The 24,447-nt window shown below is 48.3% G+C and overlaps 5 protein-coding genes and 1 non-coding gene across 7 annotated transcripts; 4 read left to right on the top strand and 2 right to left on the bottom strand.

Annotated features, from left to right (window-relative positions):
* Positions 1-741: 741 nt before the first annotated feature.
* Positions 742-4,846, top strand: LOC120674956 (lysine-specific demethylase 6B-like). The gene is made up of 5 exons (XM_039956051.1): positions 742-1,293; positions 4,090-4,185; positions 4,266-4,368; positions 4,470-4,537; positions 4,627-4,846. The coding sequence occupies exons 1-5, from the start codon at positions 742-744 to the stop codon at positions 4,657-4,659; spliced, it is 852 nt and encodes a 283-aa protein (XP_039811985.1). The 3' UTR covers positions 4,660-4,846.
* LOC120677116 lies at positions 3,846-3,985 on the top strand. The gene has a single exon (XR_005676180.1). It is a non-coding gene; the product is annotated as a small nucleolar RNA snoR74 (small nucleolar RNA).
* Positions 4,847-6,659: 1,813 nt separating the features above from the next.
* On the top strand, positions 6,660-8,196 carry LOC120676395 (probable WRKY transcription factor 65). The gene is made up of 2 exons (XM_039957660.1): positions 6,660-7,260; positions 7,375-8,196. The coding sequence occupies exons 1-2, from the start codon at positions 6,944-6,946 to the stop codon at positions 7,979-7,981; spliced, it is 924 nt and encodes a 307-aa protein (XP_039813594.1). The 5' UTR covers positions 6,660-6,943; the 3' UTR covers positions 7,982-8,196.
* A 6,049-nt stretch (positions 8,197-14,245) lies between these two features.
* Positions 14,246-15,957, top strand: LOC120672382. Its single transcript, XM_039952745.1, has one exon. The coding sequence runs from the start codon at positions 15,110-15,112 to the stop codon at positions 15,512-15,514; it is 405 nt and encodes a 134-aa protein (XP_039808679.1). The 5' UTR covers positions 14,246-15,109; the 3' UTR covers positions 15,515-15,957.
* On the bottom strand, positions 15,699-18,460 carry LOC120672381 (chaperone protein dnaJ C76, chloroplastic). Of its 2 annotated transcripts, XM_039952744.1 has the most exons (10): positions 18,236-18,419; positions 18,021-18,199; positions 17,622-17,750; positions 17,399-17,528; positions 17,193-17,313; positions 16,918-16,999; positions 16,698-16,748; positions 16,438-16,476; positions 16,223-16,316; positions 15,716-16,138 (listed from the first exon to the last, which is right to left on the bottom strand). In XM_039952744.1, exons 1-10 carry the CDS (start codon positions 18,270-18,272, stop codon positions 16,011-16,013), a joined length of 990 nt encoding a protein of 329 aa, XP_039808678.1. In that variant the 5' UTR covers positions 18,273-18,419; the 3' UTR covers positions 15,716-16,010. The 2 variants fall into 2 exon arrangements, with proteins under 2 accessions (XP_039808677.1, XP_039808678.1); XM_039952743.1 differs by having other exon boundaries at positions 15,699-16,138; positions 18,021-18,460.
* A 1,650-nt stretch (positions 18,461-20,110) lies between these two features.
* Positions 20,111-24,235, bottom strand: LOC120672380 (probable alpha,alpha-trehalose-phosphate synthase [UDP-forming] 7). The gene is made up of 3 exons (XM_039952741.1): positions 22,194-24,235; positions 21,179-21,452; positions 20,111-20,812 (listed from the first exon to the last, which is right to left on the bottom strand). The coding sequence occupies exons 1-3, from the start codon at positions 24,233-24,235 to the stop codon at positions 20,477-20,479; spliced, it is 2,652 nt and encodes an 883-aa protein (XP_039808675.1). The 3' UTR covers positions 20,111-20,476.
* Between the last annotated feature and the right edge of the window lie 212 nt (positions 24,236-24,447).

The raw sequence follows: 24,447 nt of genomic DNA, 5'->3' as shown, positions 1-24,447 counted from the left end.
TTTTTCTCAGCCCTCTCAAGCAATTAGAAGGTCAGTATAAACCCACAGGATACAAGATGTGAAAGCGAGTATTGTACTCCACAGTATAAACGTGTAAATACACCCCAAATGTCTTGTACACTGTCAATTTTCAATGGATCAGGCTTCAATTTGTGTGCTAATTTGAAATCTTCTATTGTTGATGTTTAAAATAAGGTATTTGCAGTAGTTCAGACTTTCAGGCCGAGTCACAGTCAGCACTCAGCAGACCATTGTCCCGTGCTAGCTATCCTCCATCTTGATCAGCTTTGGATCTGAGAAGGGAATAGCCACAGATTGCGCTGAAGCTGCTGCGTAAACTATTCACTCAAGCAGGCATGCAGGCTGCATTCTGCTGGATTGCCGATCAGCTTACCATACACCAGAATCATTTCCCAGTTTCCTTTTCTATTGCAGACACCAGATGTTCCCGCGTTCCCATCCAGGCTCTCTGGCAGGCCATGAAGCATCACTAAACCACCACCCTCTCTTCCCCGGATAAACATAAACTAACCGGTCGTTGAGCCGTGATGCCTTGCCGCCTCGTGATCGAACAGGCTTGAACAGGTCCGGGGCGATGAGAACATCCGAGGGAACTAAAAGAAACTCAGCAACCGAGCGCGGATCGCGACGCCATAACCGAACAGATTAGCCCTAGAACAACGGCGTCAGAGCAGGATCTGATGAGCAACCACGTACGATTTGGGCGTGGCTTGCCTCAAGATGCAGGCAGGCGCAGGTGGGCCTGCCAGCCCACTAGGCCCGCCCTGCGAAAACGTGTTAGCAGGCCTCTGCAGGCGACCGCATTTTGGAGGCGGGCTGAAGTGGGATGGGCCTGCAAAACCTGCTGGGCTCAAGCGGAAAGCCCACGACCACCTGCAGGTATCCTGCGAGGCCTGTGAGAGCGCATCCAAGAAACCTTATCCCCTTCTGCCTCCACACGACGGCGCGACGGCGCCGACCCTCCACTCCGCCGCGCTCCTCCACGCAACGGCGCCACCCCACCCCTCCACTCCGCCTCGCTCCTCCACTCAACGGCGCCGCCCATTCACTCCGCCTCGCTCCTCCACGCAACGGCCCTGCACCTCCAGTCCGCCTCCGCCTGCGCGCTGGATCCGGCGAGCCGCGTGTCCTCGACCTCGACCTCGTCCTCGCCGCCGTCGCGACCTGCCTCCTCCTCTTCCCCGTTGCGAGGGCCTCTCCTCCTCTTCGCCGGGCCTCTCCTCGCCGGGCCCCTCCTGTTCATCAGAGCATCGAGGGTCGTCTCCGGCTGCTGTAGGTACACGAGTTGTCGATCCCATCTAATCCGAACTTGTTGATTAGCTGCTCTTTGTTTCATTCCCTCTACTGCCACGATTATATTCAGGCGTATATGTGTATCTGCCTCAACTTGTTGACTGGACACTAGTATCCTCGATATGTTGCTACTCCGGATCTTGCATGCTACTGCCACTAGCTAGCTCGCATCCAAGACCAAGAAATGCCATGTTATATGTGCTGTTTATTTCAATGTAGCTAGCTAGAGTACGTAGTCATCAGGTACTGAGAGGTTGATCTGAATGTTTGGTACTACTGAGAGGTTTACTTGTATGATGTACTTAGCTCTAGGAATTGTTGCATTGCAGAGGTAGTTGACAGCCCTCCTTTTTGGAGCATGGCTGTATGATAAATTATCATTGCTAGTGTAATGTTGTCTTAGTGTCATGGAATTCTCAACTACTTGAGTTTCTTCTTTTAGTGGATTACTAGAAAGATGGCGCGCCATTGCCGAGCTTGAGGGCCCCCTTCCTCGATCTTTATATTTGAAGTGATCTCTGGTGACCTGATTTTGGTAGAAGATGAACCAATTATGCAGCTGAACTGTAACTTACATTTTCCAAATTGAGTTAAAAGTTATGTATACAAAAAAGGAAAAAATTGCAATATTAGGACTGCAAACACTGACCACTCGTGAATTTGCCACTCCCAGTGAATGACACGGTAGGACCATCTGTGCCTATGAAATGTGGGGCCAATGGCAAAACTGCAAAGGCCAATGTTTGCGGTCCCATTTTTGCAAATTTCTCACAAAAAAGAACTCATCTTTGCAGCTGATTTTTTTTTTATGATACAAACTAAATATCTACAGCAGCTGTCATCACTCAGACGGATTGCTCCTGCTGCTATGGAATTTGAAAGGAAACAAGTTTGGATTGTTTTAGCCTCCAACCTGCTCAACAAAGTCTTTCTCTGATAAAAGCTTAAGATCCAAACAAACCAAATGCCTTGTGCTGGCCTGAGGCGGCCCGGCGGCACATGGTGGCCGTTCGATAGCTCGATCCAACAGACATTTTTTCTTGGGTGACGTGGCACGTTCTGGTGCCAGGGATAGAGAGGGGCGCGGCTTTGGCGAAACAGGATGGGCCCGCGGTGGGCTAAGCGGCGGGCTGGGGCGGCGGCTCCATGCGCACGTGTATATATGTCAAATATATATGGGAATATATATGCTTATATATATATGTATATATATGTATGTATCTGTGCACGGAATATATATATGCATATTTATGTATGTGTACACGTATATATGTATATATGTATATATGTGTATGTATCTGTGCACACAAAAAAAATATAGTGAGTAAATGAAAATTGTAAGTACCGTAGTTTCAATGAATAAAATGATTACATTAGACAAAAAGCTAAAGAAGTATATGTATCGCGCCACCTTCTTCCCCACCGCCGGCCGCCCTCGATTCGTCGTTTCCGGTGAGGCCCCCTTCAATTCCTTGCGCAGGGAGCTTCCCTGTCCTCTCCTCGACCGATTCCGGTCCTCACCCGGTCGATTCCTCTTCCGCAGGTCCTCCACGGCGGAGCTTCATCGCCACCGTCGCCTGACATCGTCGCCCCGTCTCCTCGCCGGCGCTCCCCACGTTGCGCTTGGCCGGTGAGCTTCGCCACACCCTTGGGCAGCTGGTGTGCGCGCGCGCCCGCCCTCCACTCCCCTCCTGGCCGCCTACCCCCGCCGGCCGCCGCGCCGAGCCGCCGCGGCGCGATGCCGCGGGCGTGTGCGCGGCGCCACAGGCCGCGCTCGCGCGCCGGGTCAGGGCAGCCGGCCGGACACAAACGAGGGCGGCGAGGCAGGGCCGGGCAAGCGGCAGAGCAGGGGCGGCGGCAAAGACAGGGGGCGGGCGGTGGCGGAGCAAGGTCTACGCGGCGTAGACGGGAGCGGAGGCGTCAGGAGACAGGGGGCGGGCGGCCGAGCAGACGATTTGGATGAAGAGGCGGCCCAATCAGACGGTCGCTGTTTTTTCGGGTGACGTGGCACGATGATGTTTCAGAGAATGGCCCTCGCGCGGATGCCGTTTCGTGTTTTAGAGATTATGCTGTAATAATTGTTGCAGCTTCTTTGATCTATGTAGCTGGCACTAAAAGAGAATAGACACAATATGCTTCTTCTAAACTTTAGAATGCCAACTTCATTGTTATTGGGTTGAACGGTGATCACAGCCTGATGCCAGTTGGTTCAGTAAATTTGCCATTTTATCCTGCTGATTATTCCTTGATTGAATTCTCTGTTGTTTCCATGCAATTTATTGTGTACTTTTTGTATGACATGCATTTCTCCAGTTCAGTCTATATGAAGGTGTCATATTGTCACATCTGTTGTTGAAGTAGATGGACACTTTTTGTGTGCAGCTAGAGGAAAGTTAGATAAATTTCAGGGATTAAAATTCTTCAAGGTCCACCATCTCTAGTAACTCCAATAAGAGCAGTTTTGCAGTCCTTTGCAGTTATGTGTGTCTTTATAACGTAAAGTTATAGTTTCTTTAATTAGTACCCTAAAGAAAAAAGCAGGATGCTGTGTTATTTGATAGCAGTATTAAACTTTAGGAACATTATGTTCATCGTTATTGGGTGAACCGTTGGTCCTGTCCATGTGTTGGACAATTCCATGTCAATTGGTTCAGTAAATGATGACACATTCTTTTCACAATTTGTTAGCTATGGTGTGAGCCCATATTTAGTTGTGCCCATCCATACGAAGGCACATATTATTGTTCAGTTTCTGATGTCTTTTATACTGCTCAGGCTAAGTCGCGCCACTCAAATGGACAGGGATGCTGGCCCGTCAAGTCTGCTAGATTCATTCTTGATCTTCTAAAGAATGCTGAGAGCAATGCTGAGGTCTGCAATTATACTTTGCCCTATCATATCTATCTTTGATTACTAATGTTATTAGCTAATTGTGAATTTCCCTGCTGTAGGTCAAAGGTCTTGATGTCGATACCCTGTATGTGTCGCACATTCAAGTAAACCAAGCTCAGAAGCAGCGGCACAGGACCTACCGTGCCCATGGACGCATCAACCGTAAGTTTATCTGAAGTTGAAGTTTGTTCCGTTTATTTTGTTTTGCTACTGCATGAATGTTTCGCATGTTGCATCTTAACACGTTTAACCACCTGTTGCAGCTTACATGTCCTCCCCGTGCCACATTGAGCTGATCTTGTCAGAGAAAGAAGAGCCAGTGAAGAAAGAGGTTTGTGGTTCTCTGTACACTGTTTGCGTCCATCTATCCAACAAATCTGATACTGTTGTGCTAATTTGGCTGATCTGTTTGTTCTTCAGGCGGAGTCTCAGATTGCGACCAGGAAGGCTTAAACAAGGGAGCACTGCGGTGTTAGAGTGGATTGTAGGTCGTCGTTGCCTAAGTGAAAATTTTGGCTGGTTATTTGTCGCCTCCTTTATCAGTGTACTGCTAGCTCGTACTGTCACCTTGATCAGTGTCTGTACTGCCTATACAATTCGAAGCTATGAATGAAGTTTGTGGATTATTTCCATATTTATATTGATCAGGCCCACAGCAGCTATTTAGCTCGCAGGTGCCTGCAGGCGTCTGCAAGCCTGCTTCATTTTGGCCACAAAACCCGGCAGGAGGTTGCTGGTTGCCGACATGGGCTGTGTTTAGTTCCCCCAATTCCTCCAAACTTTCCATCACATCGAAACATTAAATATAACAAATGACTCATACATGGAGTACTAAATGTAGGTAAATAAAAAAACTAATTGTATAGTTTTGATGTACGTTGCGAGACGAATCTTTGGAGCCTAGTTAGCCTATTGTAGGATAATATTTACCACATACAAACGAAAAGTGGTACAGTGTTTTTCGCAAACACTTTTCGCATCCTTTTCGCAATTAAACACAGCCATGCATTAGCGGGCTTCTGCAGAGTGATTAGTTAGTGCTGGCAGGTGATGCGGGAGGCCCTGCAGGCGTCTGCAGACAGGCCCGCCTGCATCTTGAGGCTTGCCTGGTGCGCGTTGGGACAGAACAAACGCCGCGGCGGTGTCTGTTTCCGCGCAGTGCGGCGCTACGCCGTTCCCCATGGGAGGATTACGACCGCAGTTGGAACTGTCAAACGCGAAGCTGCTAAGGAATATCTCTGACATGACGTCCTGCGATCCAGCCCCTCCCTCGGTTCCCAGCATCAGGAGGTTAATTTGACCCAGGATATCATAATCTATCTAGACGAGGTAGTAATCGGCTTGTTAAACTTCTGGAGAAATTAATGGCAGCTGCTGCTGTGGTAGCGAAGTGGTTGTCTGTTCCCCAAGCAACGGAAAACGACCAGTCCTGTCCTGTCCGATCCTGAATTACCACGATCTCACACGCACCTGTCTCTTAGCTTGGCGTCTCCGCAGAAATATCCGACGCCTCTAGATTTTTTTTTAACAGGCGGCGAACTGAATTCTTCGGCGTGTGAGCTGCCATGCGCGTCTCAGTTGCAGGCACTGTTGCAGCGCGTGGGCTTGACAGCGAGCTGAAGAAAGCTGATGGTTTCTTTCGCCCCCCCAGAAAACCACGCCCCCCTCTGCTGCAATCCCTCACCAACCACCCCCAACGCATAATGCGTATGCTAATATGCTAGTACTAGTAGATTACTGATTCCTCTCGTCGTCTGATTCCCGATCAGAGGAAGCAACTAACTGCTGACAGATGAGAGGGGATGGTCGATGAAGACACGGGAAAAAAGTTGGGGAGACGTCGCCGTCACACGCTCGCCTTCCCAAGCTGTCCGGGCTGTCTCTCCTCTTAGTTTAACCGTTTTTAGTTGTGTACGTGTAAAAATTTTGTAAAGAAATTTTGTTAATTTGAAGTATTAAATGAAGTCTATTTACAAATTTTTTTGTATAGATAGGTTGTAAATCGCGAGACAAATCTAATGATGTTAATTAATCCATGATTGATCTATAATTAACGGATGGTTATTGTAGCATCACTGTTGGAAATCATAGATTAAGTAGCTCATTAGATTCGTCTCGCGATTTACAGCACATCCATGAAAAAGTTTTATAAATAGACTTCATTTAGTACTCCATGCATGTGTCAAAACATTCGATATGATTTTTTTTTGTATTTACGGGTTTAAACAGGGCCTAAGCTCCCCGTCTCGAAGCCGAGCAATGGTAGCCTGCGTGCGCGCCCACGTAGGGGTGGTAATGGGCCATGGCCCTAATGGCATCTTCACAACCCAATAAGGTCCTTAAAATTTTTAGTTCAAAAATACATATGTTTAAAGCCCGGCCCTTTTAGAGCCCGATCCTTAGATTTTCTAGTTCAAAATGTTGGGCCCTTTACCACCCCTACGCCCACGACCCCACGTCGTCCCCCGCCAATCACACCGCACGAACTGCGAGCGCGCGCGCGTGACAGCGTCACCGCGACGTCGTCGCTTCGTGGTAATAGTTTAGCGAGCTCACTTCCGCACCGCAACCGCCGTTTCTTTATATCCCGCGGGTCGGGTGCGTCTGCCTCGAGGCAGCTGGTGACATCGGATTTCGGATCAGGCCAAGAACTGCTCCAACAGCTAGGAAGCTAGCCCGGCCGCCGCCCGGCGTCTCGGCTCGGCTCCGTTCGGATCCGGATCGATCGCATCGCGCCATGGATGGCGAGTGGAGCGACGGGGCGGCGGCGGCGTCGCCGACGGTGTCCGGCGGCGAGGGCAAGGTTGGGCCGCGTGGTGTTCCGGCGGACGATTGCCCGGGGTTGTCGCCGCCGGTGTCACCACCAGCGCCGTCGACGGCGGCGCCAGCTGCGAGCGGGAGGCGGCGGTCGGCGAACAAGCGGGTGGTGACCGTGCCGCTGGCCGACGTGAGCGGCCCGCGGCCCAAGGACGTCGGCGAGGGCAACACGCCGACGGACTCGTGGGCGTGGCGGAAGTACGGCCAGAAGCCCATCAAGGGCTCCCCTTTCCCGAGGTACGCGACACGAGAGCTCTGATCAACCACATCCATCCTTTCTTGATCTCCTGCGTTCTTCGAGTTCTTGCGCACGCCGCACGTTTTGATCTGGGTTATGGGGCGGCGCTGCAGGGCCTACTACAGGTGCAGCAGCAACAAGGGGTGCCCGGCGAGGAAGCAGGTGGAGCGAAACCGGGCCGAGCCTGACATGGTGATCGTCACCTACTCCTTCGAGCACAACCACTCCGACGTGGTGCCGAGGGCGCAGCAGAACCGCCCGGCACCGAAGCCAAAGCCAAAGCCGGCCCCGCCGGAGCCGGCCGAGTCTCTGTCATCCGGCAGCCACGAAGTCGCCGCCACGGCCTGCGCCGGCGCGGTTGCGACGGCCGAGGGCGGCGGGGCGGCGGCGGCCGTCGAGGTGCACGACGACTTTCGGTGGCTCTACGACGGCGTGTCCGTCACCTCGTCGACGTCGCCCTCCGACGTCGACGCGGCGGATGAGATGCTGTACGGGACGATGTTCTTCGGCGCCGCACCACCCGCGCCCCTCCCCAACGAGTTCGGCGACGTCGCCGGGCTGTTCGACGGAGAAGGAGGGGGCGAGGAGGACGCGATGTTCGCGGGGCTCGGCGAGCTCCCCGAGTGCGCCATGGTGTTCCGGCGGCACGCCGGCGGCGGGCTGCCGATGAGGGGCGGGGTGAAAGTCGAGCAGCCGGAGGAGAGCACGGCCATGTCGTGATGCGGCCCGGCATGACACTCGGGGCCGGCCCGGGCTCCAATAAAACCAGACAAACTCATGTAGAGCTTCTTCCTCTTGATCTATCTACTTTTGGCTCCTTGCTCTCTCCCCTTTTGTCACCTAGTTTTTTCTTGCATCTTTCTTTTGATTGGTTCTCGTACACATATATACTAGCACATAGAAAATTTTTAAGCATTTGCCATTGATTGATCATAGTTGATTTGGTGTGGTGGTGAGTGAGGGCACTGAGAAGGACACACAGATCTTTTCTTTGGGGCCATAGTTCGGTTGAACCATCTTCTTTCTATGCAAGATTGGGTACGTTCAGCACACACGTACAAATGAGAGAGAATAAAACATTGCTTCGATCAAACAAACTCTTCTGCCTAGCTAGGTCACTGTCGTGCTGCGCAAATGGATAACATTGAATTCTTCGTGACAGCAGGGGTCCAGAAAAGAAAATCGTCTCGCCAATTTCGTGTCAGACGCAAGTTCTCTGAAAGTCTTCAGGGACATTACCAGTTAGTTCCCCATCCCGACCGAGTTGCAAGCACATTTCCCTTCCGGAAACGAGTTGCATGTTGCCGTGCTGCCCAGGCAGGCAGGCAGCGACCACGCCACGGCGGTGTGAACTGCCCGCCTACCGTCGTCTCGCGCCTGCCGACTGCCGTGTTCGTTGCCACCGGCGAGCCTAGCTAGCTAGTAGCTCGTACTGTGCTGCTGACAGCAACGCGGCGATACTTAACGGTTGACTCGATCTTCCCTTTTCCGCCAATGTGCACGCACGTCGGCGACTCGCGCGGCCGTCCCCGTCGCCTAGCGCGCCACTTGATCCGAGATGGCTTTGACCGAGAGCGGCCGCGACCGCGACACGCATGATGCGCGGCGCGCGATGCAAGTTGCTTCGCCGGGAAGGAGTGCCCAGCAACACGAGGGAGTTAACAATTCCCGCGAGTAAACGCCTCGCAGGCAATCAGGCTGATGCCCCCCTTTTCTAGTTTGTGGATCACATGCATAGGAAACCTGGTAGTAGTATCTTTCTCACATGCAGGTTGCTATGTGCCGTACAGACTATATAGATGCTGCAACGGGCACCTACACCTACCACACGCCTACACCCTTTTCTCGTCTTCAATCATAGACTAATTAGGCTTAAAAGATTCATCTCGTCATTTACAGTTGAATTGTGTAATTAATTATTTTTTTAACTGCATTTAATGCTCCATGCAACATTAATTGCCAAATAACAATGAAAGTGCTACAGTACCCAAATCCAAAAAAATTCAGGAACTAAACATAGCCTAACAAAAATGTTCAAAGTTGTGGCGGGAGTTAGCAAGAAAGTAAATTTATAAAATTTGGACACATGCATGAAGTACTAAATGAAGTCTATTTATAAAGTTTTTTGCACGGATGGGCTCTAAATCGCGAGACGAATCTAATGAGCCTATTTAATTCATGATTTGCAACAATGATGCTACAATAACCATTTGCTAATTATAGATAAATTATGTTCATTAGATTCGTCTCGCGATTTACAATCCATTCCTGCAAAAAGTTTTGTAAATAGACTTTATTTAGTACTCCGAAATAGTAAGATTCGGTGTCCAAAAAAATTGGCCAAAAGAACTAAACAAGGCTGAGTGAGCACTTGTTAACAAGCAGGTAGTATATGTCTAGTATCTAGGCAAACGCAGGAAATTAGTCCCAGGAAGAAGCAGATCCCACACGCACGCAGGTCAGCACCACAGGCAACACACAGCAGAATCTGAAGCTGAATCTCGGGGCGATTCTCCACATGCAGGATTGCATTTGTTTCAACTTCCACTCAGATCTCTCTCAGACATGTAGGCATGTGCAGATCAAGGGAAAACAGCATCAGATCATCGGATTCTGCGCAGGCGGATCGCAGGGCAATTCTCCTTTGGCACGCGCACGCATGCTGAAGCGATCTGAACTTCTGAATCCTCGTGCCTTTGTGCCAAAGACGAACTGCCCCGTAATCCACAGCCCGGCGCGTTCACCTCACCCCCTCGGCCGGCCGGCGGCGGTCATACACGAACACGATGCTAGCTCGTAGACAGGCTCTCGTCTCCGGCTTGCTGCCGTCTCGACCCGCCGGCCCAGGCGGCACCTTATATATACGCCGCGAAATCGAACTGGCCTCGGGGATTGAAGCGGATCCGGGGCGGCATATGCTCGGGGACGAAGACTATTCCGGGGGAGCTTCCTTGCCTGATGGCGATCTGGAGATCTCACGCCGGATTTTCCCCGGCCGAAGCCCGAATGTGCTGCCGGAATGGTCCTGTCCCTGCTGTCCCCGGCCGGCGCGGCCTAGCTCTATCGCCCCCAAAAGCGAGAGGGCACCGAGCTCCTCTTTCTCCTCGACCGACGTGAGTGTGTGACTGCCCCCGGCTGCGGCTTCGGTTCAGATGTTTCGTGGTGCCCTTCATTTTTGTGGCGCTCTGCAACCGTTAGCTGATCGGATATTCAGAGCACAACAACCGGCAGGCGGCAGCCATGGTAACTGACTAACTTCATGGCGCATGCAGGGTTCGGAGGAAGTGGTCAAGCGGCTAGGCGGTCCAACAGGAAGGATCAGTTTTCATGCGCATACCCCGACGCGATCCTTGCAGTTACTAGCGCGCGGCTGGTGACGGGCGAGGCCGTGGCCGCGAGGGCACATTCCGCCGGATCCGGATCTTCTTCCCTGTCTGAGAATGGCGAGCTTTCTAGCCTTTGGGCCTGACCGCAACACGCCATTAGCTTTTTTTTTAATTCCAGCAGCAAAATTTAGTCTAGATAATCTAAATACCAGGTCCAAAATAACCAACTTTTATCTTATATAATTTTAAAATAAAAATATATAAGAACCATATTGAATAGTGAAGAGGTCACTAGAGTCATGATCTATTACCACCACTGCTAGTAGGTGTCTGTCTAAGTCCAACATATTTCCATGTGAAGTATGTACTCCCTCCATCCAAATATGATAGATATATTTCCATATGGCACAATCACCAAAGACACTAAGTGTGTTTATCAATCTCATAAATGCAACATAGACTTTTTGTTGGTCCTCCAATGTTTTAACTAGAAACTCATCGTTTCTAGTGCTATTTATTGCCACAATCCATACCAATAGCAAATATAGCTATTATTTTTGAACATTTGAAGTTTGGAAATCTATCTATCATACTTGAATGGAGGGAGTATTTAGGCCCTGTTTGTTTCAAGGGACTTATTCAAAAGTCCCAGAGACTTATGGGACTAAAAAAACAAACATGTGAGACTTTTTAGGGACTAAAAATCCTTTACAGTGTAAAATAAAAAAGACTCTCAAGAGGAGTTTATTGGCACTTTTTTTTGCTTGATTCCTGCCTACCCCTCCCCGCCGGGCCCACATATCCCTCGCGACGCGCGCCCAGTCCCACTCCCACCTGTGACCAGGGTTTACCTTTTCGTTTTTTTTTCCGAATCCCGCCGTTTGCCGGAAACGAAATTTCGGCCGAAATTTCGCCGAATTTCGCTAATTCCGAACGGAAAGAGAATTCAAATTCAAAAAACGAAATTTCGGTGAATTCCGACCGAAATTTCGGTGATTTCGGCCGAAATTTCGGTGATTTCGACCGGAAAATGATGTCCGTTGTGATTTTCGTACTGTTCCCGAGGTCAAATGAAAAACTTTTGAATACCAACTTTGTTCAGTTTTTCGAGATCTACAACTTTTGTTTCAAGAACTTTTTCATTTGAGCAATGGTTTGAAAGTTATTTAATTATTTCAAAAACTACCAATTAAAAGTCTTGTCATTTCATGTGACAACTTTCATTTTCTCTCTTAGGCCTCAACTGGACTTTTATTATTCTTGTTATGGCGGATATTCCTATAAATTTTTAGGGACATTAGTTGATCCAATTGAAAGTTGTTTTAAATCCAGGACAAACATGATTTGAATTGGTTATCAATTCATGTGACAGTGTTTGAATTTTTTGTTTGATTCAATTTGTATAGAGAATTGTTAAAGCATTCTGAAAGGTGTGTTTTCCGGCAGTTTTCCAACGGAAAGTTTTTCCCTGCTCTATAGATGGTGACAATTCTCTTGTGGCCTAAGATTTTGGTCACATGCATGCTGTGGATGCAAGAATTTGACCTTCTCTTCTTATCCTCGGGACTGGAATGGCGTCGGAGGAAATTCACTGGAATCAAGGTTACAGTCACCGACCTACTATTGCAATGCAAAGCTTTCTTCCACGAAGTGGGGGCAGATCAAAGGCCACAACTGACTTAATCTGCAGTTGCCAATGGAGAAGAATTGCCAATGGAATTTAACACGTATCAGCAATGGCCACAACTTCAAAAAAAAAACTCCCAAGTCTCCACAGTTACCGGCTACAAAGCTAGAAGAAGAGCCAGATCGAGGGCCTGGTTAAGAATAATAGACTACAGCAGACAGAGGGCTTTAGCTGCCATCTCATTCGATCTCACCGCTACATACAAAAGAAAAGAGCTGCTAGATGATAATATAAAAGCAGATGCAAAAGGCAAAAGCGAAGCAAGATTGACGACGAGCCTAATTGGACAGCACGAGGAAACCAGATCTACTAGTCTACTGATGAGAGTATAGTCCACCCGGGCCGGCCGATGGATCATCATCCTAGTTGTAGGTATGCATATGAAATTGAATAGGTACCTCACCAATATCATGATAAACCAAAGTCTAGTTGAAGTCGAGGGGAGAAAACAAATTTTTGCACATGAAATGACGAGTCATTCAAATTACGGTTTCAAATGTTAATTTTAGCCTAGCAAATGATCTTAGATTTGAGTGTGTTCTAGTCCTATTTGCTTAGAAAAACACCTAGTTTTTTATCATATTTTTTACATATTTTTTTACAAATTTTTTTGAATTTTTGAATTTTGAAACGAAATTTACCGAAATTTACCGAAATTCCACTTCCCGGTAACTACCGAAAACGAAAAAAATACCGAAATTTCGCCGAAATTTCACCGAAATTTTGAACCCTGCCTGTGACCCGCGCATGCAGCCGGTGTGCTGTGCAGCGCATGCATGCAGGCGCATGGCATGGAGGGCAGTGCGTGTATTGCAATCTAGGGGTACTATGGTATTTTTAGAGCTTCATTTAATGACTAAAAGTCTCTCTAAGTTCCTTAACCAAACAGAATGAGACTAAAAGTTTAAGACTAGAGATTTTTTTAAGCTCTAGGACTTTTTCTATCCAAACAGAGCCTTAGTAGTACTCACAGGATGTTTGGGTCAAAATACTAATACCTAAAAATGCTAAAATTTAGTACTAATCTATCCAAATAGAAGTGCTAATAAAGATGGCTAAACTTTAGCCAAAACTAAAAAAACTTTAGAATGGATATAAATGCTAATAGATGCTAAAGTTTAATACTCAACTTTAGCTCCTCTAAACAGACCCTCGGTGAGAATCAAGACGTCACGCAGCTGAATAAATATATGAGAAGAGGTTTTATGATGGCCGGTGAGCACCTTGATTATTGGAGAGATTAAGTTAAACGGTTGTGCAAAACTCGGAAAAACCTTGGCTTGCGTACTACTAAATACTAATAGGCTTAGCTAGGGTACGAAGAAAATCACATTTACCAAACAAGGTAAGGAAGAGAGACGATCTACATTCAAATTCACAACACTAGCGACTAGCGAGAGCACGAGATTTAGCGTTTTCTTTTCTGTCAAAAGTCAGAAAACTTGCCGTTTTAGCATATTTATGTGGCGAAAGGGCCTATAGCCTAATGGTTACAAGAGATTCAGTAGCATCTGAGGTCCTGGGTTCGACTCTCTGGAGAATATTCTGAGATTTAACACGTTGTGTATTTAGTGGTGGGCGACGTTCCCATCGACAGCGAGACGTCTGTGGTGACTTCATCAATCTCGAGAATTTGCCAGCTCAGTCTTCGAAGATATTCATAGAGGTAGGGTTTGCGTATGCGTGTTCATAGGGGTGTAAGTGTCTGAGTAGTATGGTGTAATCTAAAAAAAGCATATTTATGTGATATATAGCGAGCATATGCTACAGACTGCATTCCACGAATATCCACGAAGATCTAGTAAAATCATTGGAAAAAGGAGAAACACACTAGCTGCAACTGACCATAAAGCCAGCAGTCTCAAGCGTTGCAAGTAAAAACTAACCAGAACGGCCGAATGAGAATTCGCCCAACCGGATGATGCCGATTTCATTCCGTCGCCCGCCCGGCTATAAAAGCAGACGGCGAAACCTAGGACGAGCAGGGAGCAAGCAGCACTCCACCAAAGGTGAATCAGAAGTGTGATCGGATCGGGTCGCCTGCATTACTGGGCGAGTCTTCCTTGGCAGTGTTCGCGTCTGCAGCGCTACAGCTGCAGCTGCAGAGCGGTCGATCGGCCGGCCCCTGCCAAAGGAGAATTGCCCAGCCATGCAGCTCTGCGGCCTCAAACTAGCGTGCCCGTTCTCGAGCTACTGTGCCTGCTGCGTTGCGTGATCTTGTTCGTTCCCGTTTCTGTCAATCTTCCATTTCTTTCTTTCTTCTTTATGAAAAAATGCCAGTAAAATAGAAATGCTGCTTCTATTTTTTATCCATGTGCAAGCATGGGTTTGGACACACGCAGCCCAAGGGTCAACACCGTTTCCAGCCCAGGAAGGCCCATGAGGCTTCTCTCCTCCTCCGTCTCGTCGGCTCCGCCGCGCCGCGTTCAACAAAAGGTCTCCAGTCCAGCTCGCTCTGAGGCTGGCAAGAGGCCCCACCGGCCAGCTCCCCGTGGGTCCGGTCGCGTCCCCCGCCCATGCCCTGACCTGCCTGGCCTTCCTGAAAAGGCGCGCAAAAGATGGACTTTTTGGTCACGTCCAGCACGCATGCACCGAGCCGTTGCGGCACTGGTAGTCTGGTACGTGGTACCCGACCCAAATAAAGCGACCATTTCAAACGGACACGACCGGACACGGGACGCCATCGCACCAAGCCAAGCTCAAGCTGGCGTCCATGCCGTCCAAGCCCAAATCCCCCATCGCTTCCAATTCTTTTCCGCAATTCTAGCTGCTAGCAGCGCACCCTGCCGAACCAAGCCCACAAGATCGCGTGCGCTACTTGTTGTATCCTGAGAAATGGAAGGGGACGACATCTTGGCGGCCATGGATTCCCTGTGGTTCCACTCCAGCGTCCTCCTCCAGCCGCCTTCCAAGCACAAGCAGGGAGACTGCGCCGAGGAGCTGCAGTCCAGGCAGCAGCAGGATTCGGCAGAGGCGACCAGCGCAAGCTCCGGCCAGGCTCCCAACGGCGTCAAGGAGGCAGCGGCGGTGGCAATGGAGCGCAGAGCGGCTGCGAGGTGCGGCGGGGACAGGGAGTGGGATGAGCGCATGGTGGCCTGGCACAAGGAGCTGCGGCGGCGGTCGCGCGTCGCCGCGGCGGCCCGGTGCTCGCGGGCGCGGATGCCGCCACCCGGGGAAGGCGTGGCCATGAAGGCGCACCTCAGGTCCTGGGCTCACGCTGTCGCGTGCTCCGTCAGATAAGCACCCTCGATCCAGAAACTTTGCTTTGCAGTGCTCGCGCTTGTCTGTCGAATGCAACACCCATTCTTTGCTGCATCTCTGAATAAGTGAATAAACGCATCTGTTCATGGTTGTCTGCTTGCGGAGCATTGTGACTCCTGCTGCTCACCTTTCCAGTTTGATCGCATGAAGCTGAGATAGCGAGTTTCATAGAATCCCAAGTATCTGCATGTGTCCATGCTTCATACTAAATCATTATTGTAAGAGAAGCAAGTGCCACATTTTTGTGTACAGTTGTTTCTCGTCTGCTGGGATCTGAACTCTGCAGGCAATGGACTAACTGAGCTATCGCTAACAGAGGATTTACAGGTATAGGATGTGGAATCGAGGGCGGGAGAGCTGCCGCTATACAGGCTACAGCTCTCCTGTGAATGATTAGGCTATACAAGTATACATGATGTAAATTGGGGGTTAAGTATCGGCTGCAGTACTGCAGGAATCTCCCATTGCAGTGTTCTCACTCCTTGCTGGACACTGCCTCTGGAAGTTTGAACGTGGGGGGCTTGTCTGCGCCTTTCCTCGAGTACTCTCGCCACCTCCTCGCCGCAGCAGCCGCTCGCTTGGCTCTCTCCTTTGCCTCCTCCTCTGTTTAATGTGTTAGCAGGAATGTTAAGAAGGCATATGTGAAGGATAGAAAATACTAAAAGCACATAATGTGCTAGTTTTTACCGTTCTTCTGGTATCTTGTTGGTGCTCCCCAGATATCACTCCATGAGCCGCCCTTACTGGAATCATCTTGGCTCATCCGCCTTCTCACCTTTTCCTGCAAGACGCAGACAAGTTCAGAACAATGTGCAAGCAGTCCACATGTGAGTAGTGAGAAATTTCTGATCCTGGAAATTTTGTTAATAGCACTTTCATGTGTATCAAACAGAGAAATTTACCAGGACTTTAGCTTGTCTTTTCTCCCAGCGTGAACTTGCCTGACAACAAGGAATCAAACATAATAGAACATGTTAACACGATGTGAGACATATGTACGTTGTTTTCTAACTCTGAAATTAAGTTTATTTCATCTTCAGGAGGTGGGTGCATTTGCGACAAAAACCATGACAATGTTTAGGATCCGCAACATACTACAACAACTGTTGCAGAAAAGAGGATGGTCCATTTGTAAACAAAAGTTATATGAATTAGAGATTACCATCCGGAACACATCAATTGAACCTCCCATCCCAGCAAGCATCAATCCAACCTGATAAAATAGGGGAGAAAATCATATGCTAGTACAAGGTAGGATAACATCCCTAGTTGGTTTGAAGTTTGAACATAAAAGGTTGGTTCTATCATTAACTAGCAAAATTCACAATAATAATCTTACAAACATGTTCATGCCATCGAAATTATCAGGAAGAAATTCTTACATTTACTCTCTCTACTCTGCGCATTTCATCCTCAAGGAGCGAAAGTTGTGCAGCTGAAGTCCAATGAATGCAGTCAACTGGACTGAACATAAGTGGAAGTTTATCAGAACAATATCAGTATTCAGGATTTCAGACCAACAGAAAAATTATTTTCCCCACTTTGCATTTTTTTTTGTTTCGACGAATTTTTGCACCAAATTTCAAGCGAGGATGCTTGGATAATTGATAGATTAACAAACAAAACGCAAAGTAAAAAAGGACATTGGCATTCACACCAACTCTCGATAGCTTCTTGAATCAGTTCTATGTCGCCTGACTGGTCATAAACTCTTGCCCGTCCAAAATCTTCTTCAATTTGAAAGACCTTAGAACACACATTAGCACAGTTCTTGCATCCTGCAGGAATGTGGGCAGAACATAATTAAAAGCTTCTTAAATTGATTCCAAATAAAATTTCTGTTCAGGGCAAAGTCATCAATACCTATGCAGCTAAACTCATCGACAAACACGTGATCCCGGGGTGCGCTGTCATCCAAGAAAGGATTGGTTGCAGTAGCAGCGTATCCATGAATCTCATCATACACTGCCCGTTGGATGGGATCGGTAAGCACCTGGTTTTCACTTATCATATTAACATCACAGATAAAATGCAGTACGGCTCTATAGATAACATGTTTAGAAAATGGCAGGAGTTAGGATTGTACCGTGTAAACCTCGTTGATAAACATGCAGAAATTTGTCACATCAGGGTCATTCCCACTAAGATCAGGATGGCATGACTTCATGCAATTGTAGTACGCTTTCTTGATCTGCTTAGGTGTTGCATCTGGCATCTGAAAACATGAAGAGTAATTTCTAAGTGTGTTATAGTACTGCCAATGATGCAACAAACACTCCAATTTATGTTTTTGAGAGGAACCATGGCAAGTGCTATGCCTTTTTCATTATACAGAACAATTTTGGTTTCACAGTAAAAAGAAAAAGGACTGATTATGTTCTTTTTTAAAAAATAAGACTGATTATGTTCCACTACTGCCAAACTAGACAATTCAAAAGAGTGGAAAAAAAATGCAAAACGAATGCTTCGAAGATGAAGCACCTACCACGCCAAGAACAGCGTAATAATCTTCTGCGACGCCACCATCCGAGCTGCGGGACTCCGCCGCCACCGCTTCCACCACCAAGCCCCTTCTTCCCCGCGTCCTCCGACACCGGTGCCGGTCTCTTCTTCTTGCCCCGGCCAACCCCGTGATGGCATATCGCTGTGAGCTGCCGGAGCAGGGGACCGCCGTTGAGGCCGTATGGAACTTGGTGACGGAGTCCGCGAGCAGCGGTGGGGAAAGGAGAGGAGCCATAAGATGAGACGGCAGCGTGTATCTGATCTGGCTCCGGCAAGAGGGAGGGAGGAGAAGGAAGGCGGTGTGGATCCGGAATCCGGTGGCCGGTGGGCGGTGGGGTTCGCCTGCTCTGTTTTCCGGTCCGTTTTCTTGGCGCCTGAGTTTGTTTTGGTTTTTCTCCGCCACTCCTCTCCCGCGATTTTTCTCCGCCGTTTCGCAATATCCTCCTCGCGGATGACCATATTTTGCGCTGGATCCCTTAACCTTTCTTCAAAACATAGCCTACAGCGACACCTTTTCTTATAGGATTCCCTGCTTTTGTAGAAAGCATATAGGTTTGATATATCAAACACTGACATGTCCCACTAACTTGCAAACACTGAAGCATGTGGGAGACTTAGATGAGAATCTCTTGTTACTAGCAGAAACGGAAAAATTCTTATGATGGTATATCCGATGATTTTCTTTCTGTGATGCCTTTGTAAATTGTAACATCAACGGTAATTATATTTTCCAATGGTGGTACAACCATCCAGGCACCCTCTACTAATTTGAATTGCTTACAAAGTGACACCATACACACTGAAGATGAAAGCATGTTAACGTTGTCTCTTGCTTCAAGCTATAGATAGCTACCACGTCCCAAGTTAGTACTCCTCGAGCACCTAACTATTCTCCCTCAGAATCATTTGGACAAAAAAATGAAAAATATGTCACGTTGAATGCAAGGCAAGGAACGAAAAACTTCTGAAGTCACCATCACCTAACATTTGTCGCTTTGTCAAATGCAATGGATGAATATCGAAAAATGCATGACTTTCTTCAGCTCGTTGATAAAATTGGACCTACAAGGGGCAGTGTGCATATTTTCTTGCACAAAATTGTGGAGTGGAAGAGGGTTGAGGTGAGCCGCAGTGAAGAGATAGTAGCTACTCGTCCGAGTCATTTTTGAGATTGAGAATGACATGGATCGTCGGGAATATTGCCGGTGACAATAGAATCTCGACGTTGTTATGGTTGCCTTGCATCCTCAGTGCCTCCACCTTTGAAATTTATCTTCCGGAGCGGGCCCACATTTATCGGGTAAAAAATCCTCGGATGATGTGGGAGGGTACAAAGAGCAACTGAGATCACTCATGTATGGGTAAATGGAAACAACGAAATGCATATCTGGTTTGCAGGGAAGCTTGCGCAGTCACTGCTTATCTGTCTTGTTTACGTTTTTCGTTGTGAGTTTTGCAACTGTGCCCAGCAGCTGAAGTTGGTCCTTTACCTGATCATGGGGAGCACATGAACTGCTAAAGAAGTAGATACGCCCTGCCCTTCAATTTTCGCTGTACCGCGTATGCTGTTTCACTCCCCGGATGCATTTTCAGTTTCTTTCTGTTTAACTGAAGTTTCTGCAATATTTTGAAATGGACAAACAAAAAGCCTCTTCCGACGGTTACAGGTCAAAGAGAGACGGCGTGGGCTTGACACCCTGGTGATGCTCATCCTCTGGAATATTTGGAAAGAACGCAATGCTCGCCTCTTCGATAATCTCTCCTCCAATGTTCTTGAGGTCCGGGAGCGGATCAAGGTTGACATCAAGCTTTGGGTTGACGCTGGGGCCACACGCCTTGGTTGTTTGAAAGGCGAGTAGTCCACAGATTGTTTTGCCTTGCAGGGCATGTGTGACTTTGTTTCCCATTTGCACCAGTGGTGCTCTTGACTGTTTGTGTGGGCTCCCTAGCTCCGCGTTGTTGTAAACTTTCTTCTTCTTAATACAATGATGCGCAGCTCTCCTGCGTATTCGAGAAAAAAAAAAGAAGCTTCATGTACCCAGATTTTTCCACTGAAAAAGACGGCTAAGATGATATGCACCAACAGTAGGCTAAATCCCAATGTCAGCTACTGCTAATCTCGGCTTATATTCTATAAACTCGCAGGAATACTCCATGAATTTTTCCTGGAAGAACCCATGTTAGCAATACTCCAAGAAGTCAAAGGATGCCGCCATGGATTCTTCCCTCTAGACAATTTTTTTTCTTCTATCTAGACAACATGAGAACTACTATGGCACTAAACAACTAGGTTATTGACATTTATCCGACTATCTGAGTTTTGCTAATTTTTCACTTCCTGCCAAACGAAATCGGCTTCAGTTTTTGTCAGAAGACTTGCTGGTGGCATTGTCACGTCAGCCAAGCAATTCGACATCTCCAGGACATCTCATGTCATCATCATGCTTCCTCCAGTGTAGATGGTACCTCTGTTTCTTCCGGTGAACCAGAGCCAGAGCCAGCCTCCTCCGATGCATCAGCAAGTGCCTCAAGCATGTTCAGAACATCATTTGCATCGTCCAAATAGTAAATAGCCTTGCTTGGTTTCTGGCCTACTGTGCAGGCATATAACGAGGTTTGGGGATCAACCATGTTCCTCCTCATGATATCAGCAATTTTTTCAAACATATCCTCATCTGATCTATCGTCACCAATGCAGAGAACAAAATCTGCTTGCCTTTCCTTCTCCATGAGAGTTGAAAGAATCTTCTCTGCAACAAATCCTTTGCTGACAGCCTACAGTTCAACAAGTTTGGATTTAAACGAGGGTAGCAAGTAACTGAATTGCTGCTAAAGATAAATCATTTTCAACACGAAAACAGACTAGGATTTGATGACCAAGTTTCATAGCAAATACAACTAGGTTATGGAAGCTAAGCATATGAAAATTCAAATTTCTTATTCTCCTTGGCATAACATATCATCAGAGGAAAATATTCGATGCTATTAATACGGCCGGTATGTCATAGACTAGAAATCATAGTAGATTACATTGAGTTTGACACCATCATCAGGTAAATAGAATAAACACTAATGAACTACTTTTGGATATTACATAATACTATGCAAAGTATATTAATGGTGTTTGGAGATATCAAATACCTGAGGTTTAACTTCTACGATATGTTGGCCGCTCTTTACAGAGACTGGCTCATTGGCAAGGACACTTTCCAAGTGATCTAACATTTCTTTTGCTTGTGAAGATCCAAAATCAGGGCCAGCATCTTGGTGGTGCCAAACCAAAGCACTCTCTTTGGTTTCAATATATGATCCATCAGTTGCCTCTGTATACAGTTTCATTACCGGCTCGGCCATATGCATCCATTCAAATTCTGAGCTCTGATTTTGTGTTTGCCACTGTTCATCTCTGGTCCATCTGCAGACATAAGCAACTGTTGAGGTATGTCCCAAACTTCCTACAGAAAAACCAATGTTTGCCCAACCTCACAAATATCCAAAAAGAATTACACAGAACCATCAAAGAATAGTAGAACACAGAAGTTTCAGAGTTTGTTCAACAGTTTACAAGCAAGCATTTCCTATATGCAGGATGCAGAGTTGGGAGTGTTTATCCATTTGCAGCCTAGTTTATCTCCCAGCCGGCGTAAACGGACCCGTTTATTGCCAATAGCCCAACTATCAATCAGAACTTTCAGTGTGCTCCTGCTTGATTGAGCCATCAAAGACATATCGCATATAAAATACTCCAACTAAACAATGGTGATATGTTAAGGTTTTTCAGTCATGTTGAAGTGTTGTATGATAAAATATCGATCCATGGGGGTTGATATATAAACGTTTCTTGATGCATCAGCATCGTGCATATAATGCAAGTGAGTTTCTTGTCTTTCTAGTATTTTTGTATGAAAATGTTGTCAGCAACATGTGCATGAACCATCTATACCACAATGCTGTTTGCCTGTTTCATCTAAAGGGTTTTCGCCATAGTAATAATGAAAAGTGGAAAAATAATCCTTCTTCACTTTCTTTTAAGAGAGTTGGATTCATTCACCTTAACAGTTGGAAAATGAATACCAGGTGTATCCTAAGACAAAAGGGCAATGAAAGACACTAAAGAACTGTAATAGAGTAATGAAAAACCAGGTAATGGCTATACCTCATAAAGTAGCCATGTTCAGCAGCAATGCCAAGCTCTGGGCAAGAGTAAAACCATTTTTCAAGGCTATCCCTTCCTCTTCCACTTACAATGAAAACAACATTCTTCTTATCAGCACACAGAGTATTCATCATGCTAACAATAGTTTCATTTGGAGTCTTGTCTATTGTAGTTTGTGGTACTAGAGTTCCATCATAGTCCAGTAGTATGACCCGGCTCTTTGACTTCTTGTAATCAGCAACAATAGAATCCACTGTAAGCTTTTTGAAATTCCGGTCAAGGGCAACGACCCTAAATCCAAATCCTAGTCCAATACCCCAGCATCTTCTCCTAAAATGGTCCCTACAGCTTCTCTCGAAGTCATGAATAAAGCTCTTAGACCAATAGGCAACATCGTGTGAGCTGACATACCGATAGTGCTTCTCATGCCGCAGTTGCTTCTCATTATCAGATGAAGCGATGGACTCGTGCATTGCCTCTGCTGTTGACTCAATGTTCCAGGGGTTTACCCGAATTGCTCCACTCAGTGATGGTGAGCAACCAATGAATTCTGAGACAACTAGCATACTCTTGCCCCTTGGTCTATCACCCCCAGACCCATCCAAACCTGGAATTCCCTGCCTACACACGATGTATTCATAAGGTGTAAGGTTCATCCCGTCCCTGACTGCGGTGACAACAACACACTCGGCAATGGTGTAATAAGCCATCCTCTTGACACTTGACAGTGCCCTATTGACAAGCACGACAGGACTATATCCAGGCCGTCCAAACTGGTCATTGATCCTCTTGCAACTCTGTTCAATCTTGGCCTGCAGCTCTTCCAGTTCTTTCCTGCTGCCGCCTTTTGGGTTCGCAATCTGCACCAACACTGCTCGGCCCTGCCATTTCGGGTGCGCCTTGAGCATCTGTTCAAATGCAAGAATCTTGAGATCAATGCCCTTGAATATGTCCATATCATCCACACCAAGCAAGACAGTCTTCCGGCTGAATTGGTTCCGGAGCTCTGCGACCTTCCGCTCGAGGTCAGGTTGCTGGAGCAGTGACTGCAGGTGCTCCATGTTTATCCCAACAGGCATGATCTTTATCCCCACCGTGCGTCCAAAGTAATCGAGGCCAATGTATCCCCTCTTGGATTGGTAGTCGATCCCAAGCATGCGGCTGCAGCAGGAGAGGAAATGGCGGGCGTAATCGAAGGTGTGGAAGCCAATCAGATCGCAGTTGAGCAGCGATTTAAGGATCTCGTCGCGGACGGGGAGAGAGCGGTAGAGCTCCGACGAAGGGAAGGGGCTGTGCAGGAAGAAGCCGATGCGGAGGCGGTTGAATCGGCGGCGCAGGAAGGACGGGAGGGCGAGGAGGTGGTAGTCGTGGATCCAGACGTAGTCGTCCTCGGGGTTGAGGACCTCGATGACGCGCTGGGAGAAGAGCTTGTTGGCGAGGACGTAGGCCTCCCAGTGGGAGCGGTCGAAGCGGCCGCCGTGGTCGGCGGAGTAGGGGAGCATGTAGTGGATGAGCGGCCAGAGCGTCTGCTTGCAGAAGCCGTGGTAGAAGCGGTCGCAGAGGTCCTTGGGGAGGAAGGCCGGGATGCAGCGGAAGCGGTCGAGGAGCGCCTGCGCGACGTCGTCCTGGTCGGCGGGCGGCACGTCGGCGTGGAGGGAGCCGACGTAGAGGACCTCCATGTCCATGTCGTCGGGGAGGCCGTCGCGGAGGTGGAAGAGGAGCGAGTCCTCGTCCCAGCTGAAGCTCCAGCCGCGGCCGTCCGGCCGGCGCTCCCCGCGCACGGGGAGCGTGTTGGCGACGACGATGAGGCGGTCGCCGGCGAGCGAGGACTGCGCGTCGGAGGCGACGCTGCCCGCGCGGTCCTCGTCGAGGTCCGCGAACGTCCCGGGCGTCGTGCTGGTCCGCTGCATCCGCCTGGCCCGCGGCGGACGGCCCCCGCCCCCGCCCCCGCCGCCCGTTCCCCCTCCGCCGCCGCAGTAGTCGAGGGCGGAGAGGTTGCCGTTAGCGAGATCGAGCAGGTTGGTGTAGGATCGCGAGAACATGGCGGGCGATCGGACGGATTCCAGCGGCCCCGGTTCCGCCTCGATCGAATTGCTCAAATCGATTCAGATTTCAGAGGGAGGGAGGGAGAGCCGCGGAAGCTGGGCTCTGCCGCTGCCGTGTGAAATGAAATCTCCCCTGCATGGCTCCATGGACGCATGCAAGGACGCCGTGTGCTGCTGTGGCCGGGGCGAGGGCGCCTGACGCGGACAAA

The sequence above is a fragment of the Panicum virgatum genome, chromosome 5N, assembly GCF_016808335.1.
Source record: "Panicum virgatum strain AP13 chromosome 5N, P.virgatum_v5, whole genome shotgun sequence".
Taxonomy (NCBI): Eukaryota; Viridiplantae; Streptophyta; class Magnoliopsida; order Poales; family Poaceae; genus Panicum; species Panicum virgatum.
Note: the sequence above shows the minus strand (reverse complement) of the source record. Positions and strands in the feature narration are given on the sequence as shown.

Excerpts from the sequence above, each read along its gene's own strand:
- LOC120674956 (XM_039956051.1), top strand. The coding sequence starts at position 742 with ATGCAGGCAGGCGCAGGTGGGCCTGCCAGCCCACTAGGCCCGCCCTGC. Across the intron at positions 1,294-4,089 it reads GAGGGTCGTCTCCGGCTGCT|GCTAAGTCGCGCCACTCAAA; the intron begins GTAGGTACACGA and ends TATACTGCTCAG. Across the intron at positions 4,538-4,626 it reads AAGAGCCAGTGAAGAAAGAG|GCGGAGTCTCAGATTGCGAC; the intron begins GTTTGTGGTTCT and ends TTTGTTCTTCAG.
- LOC120676395 (XM_039957660.1), top strand. The coding sequence starts at position 6,944 with ATGGATGGCGAGTGGAGCGACGGGGCGGCGGCGGCGTCGCCGACGGTG. Across the intron at positions 7,261-7,374 it reads AAGGGCTCCCCTTTCCCGAG|GGCCTACTACAGGTGCAGCA; the intron begins GTACGCGACACG and ends GCGGCGCTGCAG.
- LOC120672382 (XM_039952745.1), top strand. The coding sequence starts at position 15,110 with ATGGAAGGGGACGACATCTTGGCGGCCATGGATTCCCTGTGGTTCCAC.
- LOC120672381 (XM_039952743.1), bottom strand. The coding sequence starts at position 18,272 with ATGGCTCCTCTCCTTTCCCCACCGCTGCTCGCGGACTCCGTCACCAAG. Across the intron at positions 17,000-17,192 it reads CAAGAAGCTATCGAGAGTTG|TCCAGTTGACTGCATTCATT; the intron begins GTGTGAATGCCA and ends ACTTATGTTCAG. Across the intron at positions 16,749-16,917 it reads GCAGAGTAGAGAGAGTAAAT|GTTGGATTGATGCTTGCTGG; the intron begins GTAAGAATTTCT and ends CTATTTTATCAG.
- LOC120672380 (XM_039952741.1), bottom strand. The coding sequence starts at position 24,235 with ATGTTCTCGCGATCCTACACCAACCTGCTCGATCTCGCTAACGGCAAC. Across the intron at positions 21,453-22,193 it reads GAACATGGCTACTTTATGAG|ATGGACCAGAGATGAACAGT; the intron begins GTATAGCCATTA and ends TTATGTCTGCAG. Across the intron at positions 20,813-21,178 it reads TCGTAGAAGTTAAACCTCAG|GCTGTCAGCAAAGGATTTGT; the intron begins GTATTTGATATC and ends GTTGAACTGTAG.